General features: G+C 42.6%; 1 protein-coding gene across 2 annotated transcripts; it reads right to left on the reverse strand.

Annotated features, from left to right (window-relative positions):
* Positions 1–475: 475 nt before the first annotated feature.
* On the reverse strand, positions 476–11719 carry LOC123128504 (probable cyclic nucleotide-gated ion channel 20, chloroplastic). Of its 2 annotated transcripts, XM_044548529.1 has the most exons (13): positions 11472–11719; positions 10234–10686; positions 9531–9716; positions 8482–8580; positions 5290–5427; positions 4483–4737; positions 3853–4119; positions 3471–3616; positions 3159–3236; positions 2044–2173; positions 1366–1612; positions 1120–1282; positions 476–820 (listed from the first exon to the last, which is right to left on the reverse strand). In XM_044548529.1, exons 2-13 carry the CDS (start codon positions 10675–10677, stop codon positions 652–654), a joined length of 2322 nt encoding a protein of 773 aa, XP_044404464.1. In that variant the 5' UTR covers positions 10678–10686; positions 11472–11719; the 3' UTR covers positions 476–651. The 2 variants fall into 2 exon arrangements, with proteins under 2 accessions (XP_044404464.1, XP_044404466.1); XM_044548531.1 differs by lacking the exon at positions 1120–1282.
* Between the last annotated feature and the right edge of the window lie 502 nt (positions 11720–12221).

Below are 12221 nucleotides of genomic sequence, written 5' to 3' on the forward strand. Positions count from 1 at the left end.
TAAACATCACAATTTAAAGCGGACTTGGCTGTATCTTCAATACAACAACTTCACAACAAACTCAATATTTTTTTTCTAGTCTAACTAACTGTCTTCTTTTTTTTTTGCAGGGAAAACTAACTGTCTTCTCCCACCGCGATCCTTACTGCCAATAATTTATATACAAACAATAAGGTGATAGAAGCATAACAGCGCATAAATCAACTTGTGTTCTCTGCACGAAATCTTAATTTCTAACGCAGGTTAATGCACCTCCAAAAGAAAAGAAAAAGAGGAGTGTGCTGGAAATGGAACCATGAAGCGTGGGCACAAAGCTTCTGTCTGTCATGTTCTCTTTCTTAAGGAAAAAAAATCCATTTTGCCCCACCCTCAACTGTTCATTTGGCTCTTCTCCTAATTTTGTCTCTTGTTTACTCTATCTTTTTCTTTTGAGAATTGCCTCTGGTTTGCTCAACCACCCTAACACGGAACAATCGACACTCAAACCATACATAAACCATATTATATCTATATACAAGGAGATTAGTTTCACACATTTGGAAGTACCAGATCAGAGAACCAAAGAGTTGTGTCCGCGGATTTCAGGATTTCTAGAGGCTGGAGATGTAGAACTGTTACCCAATAGTTAGTACTACCTACTTAGGCAGACTATCACCCCCTCTGTCCAGGCTGAAAAGCATACTGAGAACATGTACCCGGTATACGACCGGGTTCTTCGCTTGGCCTTGATTTTTCAGCTCGCTTTAGTCTTCTCTTACGATATCTCCATGCGACTTGGATGCGCGCTGCAGCGATGGTCCTCCAGTAGGGTGATTCATACCTGTCCAACACATTTGCAGCACTTAGTCTCAGGCATCAGCCAACGGAGTAGTAATACAGAGATCAGAAAACGGATACTTAAGTACCATAGATAATACTAGTTCTTATCATGGAAGGATTTTGAGCTGGTAATCTTAATCACCACGATACATGGCACTAGTAAAGTTACTCATATTTTCTCACTGTTAAAATTAATCAAAACAACAGCTTCAGCATCCTACAGTTCCAGTCAAACTCAACTTTATTTGATAAACAGTAACGTGATGATCAATATGATAAACCAGACAAGCAAGTGGCTACCTGATAGCCCCCTGCACTCTCGGATTGCGCAAGAACCGTGCAAATTGTCCAGTAACTTGTTCAAGATCACTTGCTCGAAGTACAAAAGCTTCAACATTCGTTAAGCATCGCACGGTACGTATAGCAACCAAACGCATACCATGAAATCTACTTTTCCCGCCATCTGAAACAGTAGCAGTACATGTGATGCTACAATTATGAACTATATATGGAGTATAACAAGCAGGCAGGCCAGATATTGCAGACCTTTATTTGTTGAAGAGTGTTCCAAGTACCATGTGAGGAGTTCCTCTCCACATACATCTCCATCTTGTAACGGAGCCCTGCTTCCATCTGCACTGATGCTTTCTAGCTTGCCTCTCACTATGAAGATCATTTTGTCAACAGGGCCACCTTGATAAAGAATGTCACTTCCACTGATATATAAGTTTTGTCTTAATTTATCACAGATAGCATCCAAGATAGGCCAATCCATCAAGGTGAACAATCGAACCTGCAGAACAATTACACTCAGGGATTCCATAAGAAATGTGAGGAGAGGTCATTACCAGACAGGCATAGATACTAAGGCGAACCTGCAAACTACAACAACAACAACAAAGCCTTTAGTCCCAAACAAGTTGGGGTAGGCTAGAGGTGAAACCCATAAGATCTTGCAACCAACTCATGGCTCTGGTACATGGATAGCAAGCTTCCACGCACCCCTGTCCATAGCTAGCTCTTTGGTGATACTCCAAACCTGAACAGATCAAATACGTGCCACTTTTCGATGGAAAAAGATTGCTGAGATCTCTAGCTGTTTATATTGGGATCACCCATTAATCTCTTTTTCTTAAAATTTTAGTGTTTAATTCATTCCCTATCCTCACGGTGCTGACTGAAATATACCGTATTAAAGAGTACTGCAGCCAACTTATTACATACCCTATTAAGGAATCTAAAGAAATGTCGACGTATGTCCCTTTGAATATCTTCTGGTAAATTACTTAAGAGCTCCTCTTCATTTACTCCTTGAGTGGCCGCCCAGGTGAACCTTTCTGCATGTCTAACCCTCCTGTACATTTAGAAACCTCCAACGGTTACTATCTTTGAAGCGTAAAACTAAACTCAAAAGTAACATGAAGAAAATTTTCAAACCACAATTCAGGTCTTTATTGACATTGCCATGAGATGGCACATGTTACGAGTATGGAGGTTAACTACATATGTGAGAATTTAGTGCATTAAATCATTGTTTTATGTCTTTTAAGAGTGAATTCCAGCTTTCGCCTCCTATTTTGACCTTTTATGCTAAATAGCCAATTTAACTGTTTTCCATCCGGATTACCCCATTTAGCGAAAGTTTTGCCTGTTTTTAGCCATGTCGTAGTTTCCTCCTTGCATCTGAACCGGTTCGTGTCCCTAAGCCGTATCCGTCTCACGCACCCGCATGCAACTGTTTAGCTAAACCAACTGCAAGATGGGCATGTATGTACACCTGACGACAGTGAGAAAAAAGCCGTGTAAAGCCATTCGACCTGTTAGTGTGCAGGAAAAAAAACCAGAAGGAAAACCACAACATGGCATGTTACGTGTACCCGACGGCTGGGATAACCCTGTTGGATCGCTCTTGAAAATTTAAAAGGGGTAAGAACCAAAAAAAACTTCCACTAAATGAGATAATTCGGATGAAAATCTGCTAAACTTAAAAGCCGTGTCAAAGTAGAGGGTAAATACTGGAATTCACTCTTCTTTTAAAGCTTGTTCTCGAAATACAATACACATTTGTTGTCCCAATGAAACAAATTAAGATAGCTTTTCATGAAGTTTTAAGATAGTTCTTCATGAAACATGAGATTGACTACACCAGTATTTGGCAAACTGTTATTTCTATACGAACTGTAGAAACAGCACAAATAACAGAGAACAAGTTCATGAAGCATAACAAGCAAAGTAGATTAGCAACATGTCAAAACAATAAAACTTCTTTCGAGTACAATTGTACAAGACCATGAAATATGTAAAACAATAATATTTGTTTAGAAGTCACAAGGTAAAACCTTCTCAAATCTTCAGGCAGTCGTCTATGGCTCATCCACTGCTCAACATCACGCCGTCTAAGTTGCATCTCTAGTTTCCTACAAAAAGACAAGGAAAACTTCATACACCACATCAAGATTCATATTGCTACAAATAATAATAATTGACTGAATTGTTCTAATTGAGATACATAAGCATGCATAATAAGTAAGGGTTCTCATGTCAGTAATGAATAATTAGCATGAGGTTTCCATGGAAAGGTAGTGTGAGCTCATTGATAACTAGGTGGATCATACAGCATGATAAATAAGCTAGCAGTAATAACCCCATACCGGCTTCCAAGAGCTTGGAGAAAATTTTGCATGTTCCCGATGAGTAGTGCAAAAAGCAACAGTCCCAAACCAACAATAGCCATAGTGAAGAGGACTTCCCCTTCGAAGTAACTTGGGATAAGATTTCCAGCCAAAGTACTGATTTGCTGAAATGGAACCATTTACATTCAAAAATAAATGTCAGCAAGAATAAATTTAAATTCTCTAAATTAAAATATGTACAAATAGATGGAAACACCACTGGTAAGTAGATTCAGTACGGAGATAAAAAAAGGTAAAAATAAGGAAGTATGTTGTGGAAAAGTCTATTCACCACATGTCAAGTACAACAAAAGGGATACCTAAGTGAAATAGAAGAACACGGGCAATAGATGTAAAATACCTGAAAACCCCAAAATAATGAATATACATAGCGTGTAACAGCACTGTGTTTCGTAGCCAGCAGAACAGCTTGCTGATAAATCCCATACTGGAAATTAGTATCATTCCCAGTGTCAAAACAAGCTGTTGAGGCTGGCTCATTAAACCATTGCTGACTAATTTGCTCATTCTGCCCTCCAATATCAAAGTTGAGTCCACAGTCTCGGAAAACCTTACACGACGAAATGTTTGACGCAGAACAAGCATTTTGTAGGCATTGGTTAACCCTCTGTGACAAAATATGAAACAGAAGTATTTTATAGGCATCAGGTGTTAAGCACTGACTATGCAAATTGAATAACTTATGATCAAGGATAACTGCTGAAGTATACATAACTGAGACATAGTACAAATTAAATTAAGCAGCAGTATCTGGCAGCTTTTAACTTTCTATCACATTTTTCCTTTTAGTTGCAGTTAAGTCAGAGCACATATTTTTCTCAAAAAATGTTAGAACTAAATGCAACTGGACGTGTCTTCAGGACCACTCTCTATAACAATGCCGACGGAGAGTAATATTCTAGCACTAGTAAAATACAATTGAGGAAGTTAACTTTATGGTTCTGTAAATTGCAATAAAAAATGAACTGACCTGTAATCCAAAAAGGTACCAACATGAACCGACGACATGACCCGCTAAAACAAACATTAGAAGATTAATCACAAAATTAGCCCATGCTGACTCAAATATGAATCCAGTGGCAGACTGACGACCACCGAGCAATGGTACAAATCTGATGATGCGGGGGACATATTGAAGAAGAATAATGACACGCAAATAATTCTTGGCATCATCTGCTGTTGTTGATAAGCCAAAAGATCTAGGGATAATCGCCAATATAATCACCTTGATCAAGCAACAAAGAAAAAACTTAGCAGTTAGTACATGGCACAAACATAGCAAGGAAGTTCAAAGGAAGTCAAATTCTTTCAATGATATGTCTATTTTGGTCACGAACTTGAAAAAGAGAGCAATTCTCCCTGGTTTATACGAGTAACTGGAACAGTAAGCAGATGAGAACCATTCATCCATCTAGAGAAAAGATTAGAACAGTTGCTGCATAGAAAGGAAATTTGCATGCATGCAAATTTATTAGGAATATATATTATCGGCTGAGCTAAAATGTGTAGATCCTATGTAAGCACGACCTTCATTTTGCCTTCTTATAATCACTGTTATGCCAAGTTATATATGATCTTTGCAGTTTCTGGTTCGCCTAAATATGTTTGTAACGTGCGCAACCAAAGCAAGTCAAAATATGCAATACATTATACATGCATTTTGAGTGTGGCTTAGAACAAATATTTTGGCATAAATAACAAGTGGTCCTTGTTAGGAATGAGATGAGGAAGCTTGATATCTAAAACGACTGGTATCAATGTAGAAAGTCTTAGTCACCTGAGGGAGTGGAAGCACAACGAAGAAATCAAGTAAAAAATAACCACGAAGATAATGAACAGCTATTTTCTTTGGCTCGTCAACTAAATCTCCAGCTCCCACTACTCTTGACTCTGGAGCTACATAAGCCAGTCTGAACTGAAAGAGAAGTATCATTATGTTCATCAATATCATGACATAAGTTTGAAGCTACATAACAATTGTTGGCAGCACAACTGAGATCAAAGTAGAGAGCACACATGAATAAAGTAGAACCTTCAAAATTATTATAACAAAAAATGCAGCTCCATTTCCCCCATGAGTTCTGTTCAACAAAAGACTACCACTAGATAAAATATTTGGTTGATGTTCACAAATTGGTATATGTGAAACAGATCTAATTCAAAGACAAGCCCGGTATCAGTAGAACAGATCTAATTCAACTTCAAGTCTTTGTACAAAACCCACATAACAAATAAGGTGGGATGACAACAGTACATGGAACTGTTAAGCTTCATGCACTAGCCAACGCAACCAAAAGTCTGAACTGATGGAAAGGGCTAGGCGATCCACATATACACTTCAACACCCCTGTCACGTGCGACGCTGGAAGTCAACACGTGAATAGACTCAAGAGGCCTATAGATGGACACAGATAGGGGTGGGCATAAAAACCGAGAACCGAAGACCGGAGCCCAAAAAATCGAGACCGAAGCCGAAAAAACCGAGAACCGAAGCATTGGTTGTTCGCTCGGTCAGCAAACCTGAGAAACCGAAATTGCTTCAGTGAATTCGGTCGTTCCAGTCTGTTGACCGAATCACCCGAATAAACCGAAATATTGTGTTGTATTAAAGCCCAGCGTACATAGGCCAACAGCCCATCCACGTTCGTAAGAATCCAACCACTACACGGCATTTTTTTTCAGCGATATCTCAGCCACAAACACACAAAGCTCCGCCTCCTGCATCTTATCTTGTATTCGTTCGAGGCTTCAAGCACACACATCACGAAGCGCCGCCGTCTCCGCTTCCGATCCCCACCTCACGCAAAACTAGCGGCGAACGCTGCGCGCCAGCACCTGTGGCTCCTGCGCGGTGGCGCGCCATCGGCCGGCGGTGCCCATGGCTCCTGCACGGTGGTGCCCGGCGGCGCCCATGGCTCTCAACGGCGCCCGACGACGTCCATGGCTCTGCCCCATTTTCTTTGTATCAGTCCCCACAACCATGAATGCTACACATGTTTGGATTGATGTGTCCGGCTGTTCTTGTTTTCTCCATGATTTGACTCATGATTTCTTCCTCTCCTCCAAACATTGGGTCTCTTCGGTGAATATAAATCGAGGCACCTAACCGAATGCCCAGGCCTAGGCACAGAGGGGGGAAGCAGCAAATTTTGGATAAAATTGCGAAAGCCAGGATTTGAACTCAAGACCTTAGGCTTTGATACCATGTTAAGCTTCATGCACTAGCCAACGCAACCAAAAGTCTGAACTGATGGAAAGGGATAGGCAATCCACATATACACTTCAACAGGAACAAGATTGGCCACGGTCTGGCCGGACCCCCTGGGCATCTCTCTGAGGCGGCTCGGGCGGAAACCCGACTTGCCTGCCACTGCCACCCCATCCTCCGTCACTCTCCTCGCTGCCGCCAGCACACAACGAACGGCAAAGCCCGTCGGCGGCTGACAACGACGAGACTCCTTCCTCGCACAACCAAGACCCCCCCACTGCCTCTCGGATCCAACCCTTCACAGTTGCATCCTGCATCCCCCTCCATGGATCCGCCTACATTGCACCGATCAGCGCCTCCTGGCTCCCGTTGGTGACCGGCGAGCCCTCTGACCTCGACCAACGCAGCTGCCGCCCTATGAGCTCTCCAACCACCGGATCTCGCGCCGCAGCTGCAGGATTGGCCTCTGCGTGCCCACCATGCAGCCCTTTGGTGACCATTGTTGTCATCTCTCTCATGTTGTGTGTGCCCTTCATTTACACTTCACCTTGGGCTATGACCTCCCTCCGGTGGAGATATTTTCACTAGCAGAACTCTACAATCATGTCACTTCTTCCTCGCCCTTTCTCGCCACTTCCTCCCTTCCGGCGGCGAAAGGGCGCTTCTCCCTCGTGCTTGTTTGTCGAGCCAGAGCCTCCCCGCCTCCATTCTAGTTCTCTCCTGGGCTATGACCACCCTTCCTTTGGGTGCTGGATGGCACGGAATTGGTAATGGGACAATTACTTGACATGACTACCTGCGGTCTACCCTTCAATGGCTAGAGTGACGTCTTGTTGGAGCTTTAATGTGTGTATTTTGAAGTTTGCCTCCCAATTGTCTCCTCTCTGTTGCTAGTGTCCCATGTATGTGCTTATGTCATAACCCGTGCAGCATCTCTACAGTCACCTAGATCCATCTATTGGTCTACGCAGTTGTTCCTTGCGTGGTGTGTCGTAAGGGCATGTACAATGGTTCTATCTTAGGACTGACACATAGGATAAATGATGAGGTGGAGGAAAGAGAAATCATAAGAAAAGGCTTGTCTTCTCTTATTTAAGAGAAGACAAGATATGATCTCTTAGCACAATTTGTCTCACCACATTTTTACGAATAGCTAGTTATTGAAGATAAGGCTAAGAGATGACCCATTGTAGACATATTTTTTTTGTCATCTCTAAACTAGATGCAAGACTTAAGATAAGACTATCTTATCAACCATCTACATGCCCTTACTGTGTACTTGGTTTTGTGTGTGTGTGTTTCCTGTTTTCCTGTTTTCCTGCCTCGGCACGCTTGCCCCTTGGGCTCTTAAGGTTTTTGATCCAGTTCCTTATAAACTGGATCAATCTCTTTTTGAAATGAGATCATATTCAGGTAGGGATTTCTCCCCCCTGGTGGCTGTTTCAAAAGAACAAATAAGGTGGTCAAGTTTTTATGTTGACAAGATATTTCTTTCATGGCAGAATTTTTGAGCTGGTCAGCTATTTTGTCTAAAATTTAATATACACTAGTAGTATGTGAAACGAATTAACAAGACAATAAAAACCATTCGAAATAGAATCAACAAGCTATTAGGTTTAACAGTACAAGGATAGTTTAGTATGCATACTAAGTTAACAATATGTCATTCACATAATTACATCTTGTACCCACTTCATCCATGCTGGTAAAATGTGAAGCATTGTCTAGATTATAGAATATAAAAACCGATTAACCACTTGCCTGAAGAAGCATGTGCAGAAAATAAATAGCATCAGAAACACTTCTCACAACGGCAAGTCCTGTCGCCAACTTCCAGTTGAATACTATGCATTTCTTATCCTGCATTGAACCCAAAAGGAAAATCGCAAGTGCCGTCTGTTTTTATCAGAATTACAACAGCAAGAAAAGCTAATATTGACTAGTCCCAACATATCTTCATATTGCAAATCCTTAAGACAACTGATTTAATGTGTCTATAGTAATGAATTTTGAGGGTGAGTGCTCCCTGAAAAACGTTATGAAACCTTCTTGCTCCTACCGCTATCACCACAATAGATATCAACTCTCTGAGGTGAAAGTATGGAGTAATACCATCAAACAACACATGTCCAGAAACGTCACAGCATCACCCAAAGTCAGCAAAATAATTACAAGTTTAGAAATTAGCAAGGCACCACAACTGAGCTTTTTACAAAATAGCACCAGCAGACAGATGTACGCATCTAACCAAACCTATCTAATGTATTAGTCATTTTTATAGTACTCCATTCTTGTTTATGTGATATTTCATGATGCGAAGAATCAGCCTTTTTAAACTTTGGCTGCTAATGCCTAATACACACAAGTGTTTTGATTTTCCATGTGAGTTTGGCATGTCATACTTTTCTTGTTTGACATTCTTGAAGTTTGCTGTAATAAACATAGGCCGCATGCATCTACGATGCGAGGCCAGAGGTAAAATATCTTTGATTTTCTTAAAAGTGGTGCAGATGTTATTACTGGACTTATCTTTCAATAATGTTTACTAGTAGGCAAGTAGAAAATGTACAGATGTTATTACTAAAGTAGTGACCTAAAAAGTCTTATAAAAGTTTACAGAGGTAGTATATTGGTGCGCCTAACTCTTTGCAGAGGCATACAGTGCTTCAAAGAACTTGCATTCACATAATGCAAAGGCAGGGCTCCTACCATTTTCTCAGAAAAGGGTGTACATTGGAGAATGTGTCAATTCTCCAAGACGACGTGTAGAAAGAATGGAGTTGTTAGCTGGCAAATTTGTAAAATGTTACCTTCTCTACTGACAACAGGAAGAAAAACAGGGGGTCGATGAAGATGGCAACCAGGCATGATATCACAAAGAATTGATTCCATTGTTGAACAACCTTCGCATGTGGGTTCATAATCGGAATGTACGAAAGGAAACGCTCAATTCTCTTCTTCCAACCACGATGGTGACTATAGAGAATATTATGAAGCTTCAAAAGAGGAGAAACTCACATTAGTACCAGTCAAAAGCTGTAAGAGTTCTAAGAACTGTTTCAACCATTGTTTAAAAAGATCTAGCTAGACAAACAAGCTAAGAACTATACCATAACATCAGACGTATTAAACTGTAAGAGTTTTAAGAACTATTTCAACCATTGTTTTATACTTGATGATTAGTACCAGTCAAAAGCTGTAAGAGTTTTAAGAACTATTTCAACCATTGTTTTATACTTGATGAATTAGTACCAGTCAAAAGCTGTAAGAGTTTTAAGAACTATTTCAACCATTGTTTTAAGAAGATCTAACTAGACAAACAAGCTAAGAACTATACCATAACATCAGACGTATTAAACTTCTATGATCTCAGTTATTTGTCAGAAATGAGATGTTGGTGATTCCAGTACTAGGTTGAGGTTGTTTGTTTTACCATAAAAATTAGTGCACCGATCTAAGCCTAATCATCAAGTATAAAGTGAATTGCATAAGTAGCACAGCAAGTAAAACCACCTTATTGTCAAAATGATTTGGAGCCCGTTGGAAATGCCTCTTGTTTTTGCACACAGGAGGGCAATGGACACAGTCGGGATTATCACATTGTCCCAAAGGTCCAGACATCATCAAATGTTCATTCTTTGGAATATCTCCACCATGAGACCACCTGTTTCCTCCAGCGTCTTCTGGCATGACGGCTTGCGGCTTGCTGACTTGTTTTACCTGCGGATGTCGTGGCGGCCTATTATCCGGTGTGTGCCTGCTAACAACAAACGGATTGCCTGCTGCTGCAACCTGGCTCGACGGCTGACTCGATAGAGGTCCGGTATGGGGCACGTAAGTGTCTTCTTCATAATCCTCGTCCCTGACCGGCATACACATAGATGTACTTCTGGGAAATCTTGGTAGTTCAATATTTCTTAACAGCATTGGGATATCATCCCTCTCCTGATCAGACATCTTTTAACCCTGCACACAGAATCCACTGCATTAGCAAATCACGTTCAATTGAACAGCTAATACATAGACAGCGGCGGAGCTTCAGCAAGAATTAAGAGGGGGCTAAATGAAACTTAGGGAGAGCTGAGGGGGGCTAATTTGGGGTATCACGTCAAAATTTGACAAATATAGTGGTCACTATCAAGTGTTAATATGCAGAAGAAAAAATAGTTGGCCCCTGTTGACCCTGACCAAGCTCCGCCACTGAACATAGATAGTAGAATAATATAACTGTTACAACCAAGCGGACGAACGCCGTACGAAAAACAGAAACAAAGAGGAAACAACTCGCCGCCATCTAGACATGCCTCCACGCAGAGCTTCGCGCATACCGAGATTTGGCGGCGGCGGCGGCTGAAGCGGCTACCAGAGCATCCCCGCAAACCCCAGGAGAGAAGTACACGGGAAATTTACCAATAAAACAGCACGGAATCGGCTCTCCGGGGGCCGAATCTTCTATTTTTAGGCAAGCCGCCCCGAATCTCAATCTCCCGTGCTGATTGATACTTGGAAGGGAAACGCTCGCCAAGGGCAGGAAATCCGCCCCTCCCGCGACGCAAATGCTACCGATTGTGCTACCAAAAAAACATCTCCGCCCGGCCGCCGCTGATTCCTCGCCCCGCGCCGCGCATTGCAGACCCGAGAAATCACGCGAAATTAACCCGTAAAGAAAAAACGCCTCCTCCCTCCCCTACTCCGCTGGAACTAGAAGCGTCGAGTCGTGGCACGGAGAAGGGGGGAGAAAGCAGACGAACCCGACGACGGCGGCGAGCTCTCCCTCCGGAGAGGCCGCGAGAGTGCTGCTCCCCGTCGACAGCAGATTCCGCGCGGCGAGGGGGGTGGGAAAGAGCTTTTGCCCCGCTTTTCTTCCTGCCGTTTCTCAAGCAATTTTTTTATGTGGCTTCGCCTCGAAGGCGCGGGGTGCAGAGGAGGGATTGGGGGAGCAGAGCAGAGCGGAGCAGAGGAGTCAACAGGACGTCTCCTGTTCGCACGGGAAGGACGAGAGGAGTGAGGGTTTAGGAGGCGTGGTCTGTCTCTCTGACAGGGTGGGCGCGTCGGGTGCGAGGGGAGGTGGGTCCCCAGGTGCAGTCTGAGGGGATAGGGGTGCGGGAGAGTGTGACTGTGCGAGAGGAGGGGGTCACGCGCCGCCCACGGCTGCCACGGCCGTGGCGCCACCTGGGGGGTGGAGGGGGACGACCGCTGTGGTCTGGTCTTCTCGGGGTGGGTAAACGCTGACGATGGGAATTTGGCGTGTCGCCTTCACGTGACACCTTCGTCTTCGTTCAAAACTGATTTTGGTGCCTCCCGAGGGACGATTCTTCACGGCTTGAGCTGATCATGGGCATGGTTCCAAATAAGTCATCAATTTATAAATCGAAAAATGAAAAAAATGACTTATTTTGTTAAACGGATCCAACTTATAAGTCACCCTAACTTATAAGTCATAAATTGCTCAACCCCAACTTATTAAAACTTATAAGTCACCCTCTTTTATGTGGGTTCCA

The sequence above is a fragment of the Triticum aestivum genome, chromosome 6A, assembly GCF_018294505.1.
Source record: "Triticum aestivum cultivar Chinese Spring chromosome 6A, IWGSC CS RefSeq v2.1, whole genome shotgun sequence".
Taxonomy (NCBI): Eukaryota; Viridiplantae; Streptophyta; class Magnoliopsida; order Poales; family Poaceae; genus Triticum; species Triticum aestivum.

Coding starts and splice junctions, on each gene's coding strand:
- LOC123128504 (XM_044548529.1), bottom strand. CDS start 10,677: ATGTCTGATCAGGAGAGGGATGATATCCCAATGCTGTTAAGAAATATT. Junction 2,174..3,158: donor CTGCCTGAAGATTTGAGAAG/GTTTTACCTTGT, acceptor CTAAATGTACAG/GAGGGTTAGACATGCAGAAA. Junction 1,283..1,365: donor ACACTCTTCAACAAATAAAG/GTCTGCAATATC, acceptor CTACTGTTTCAG/ATGGCGGGAAAAGTAGATTT.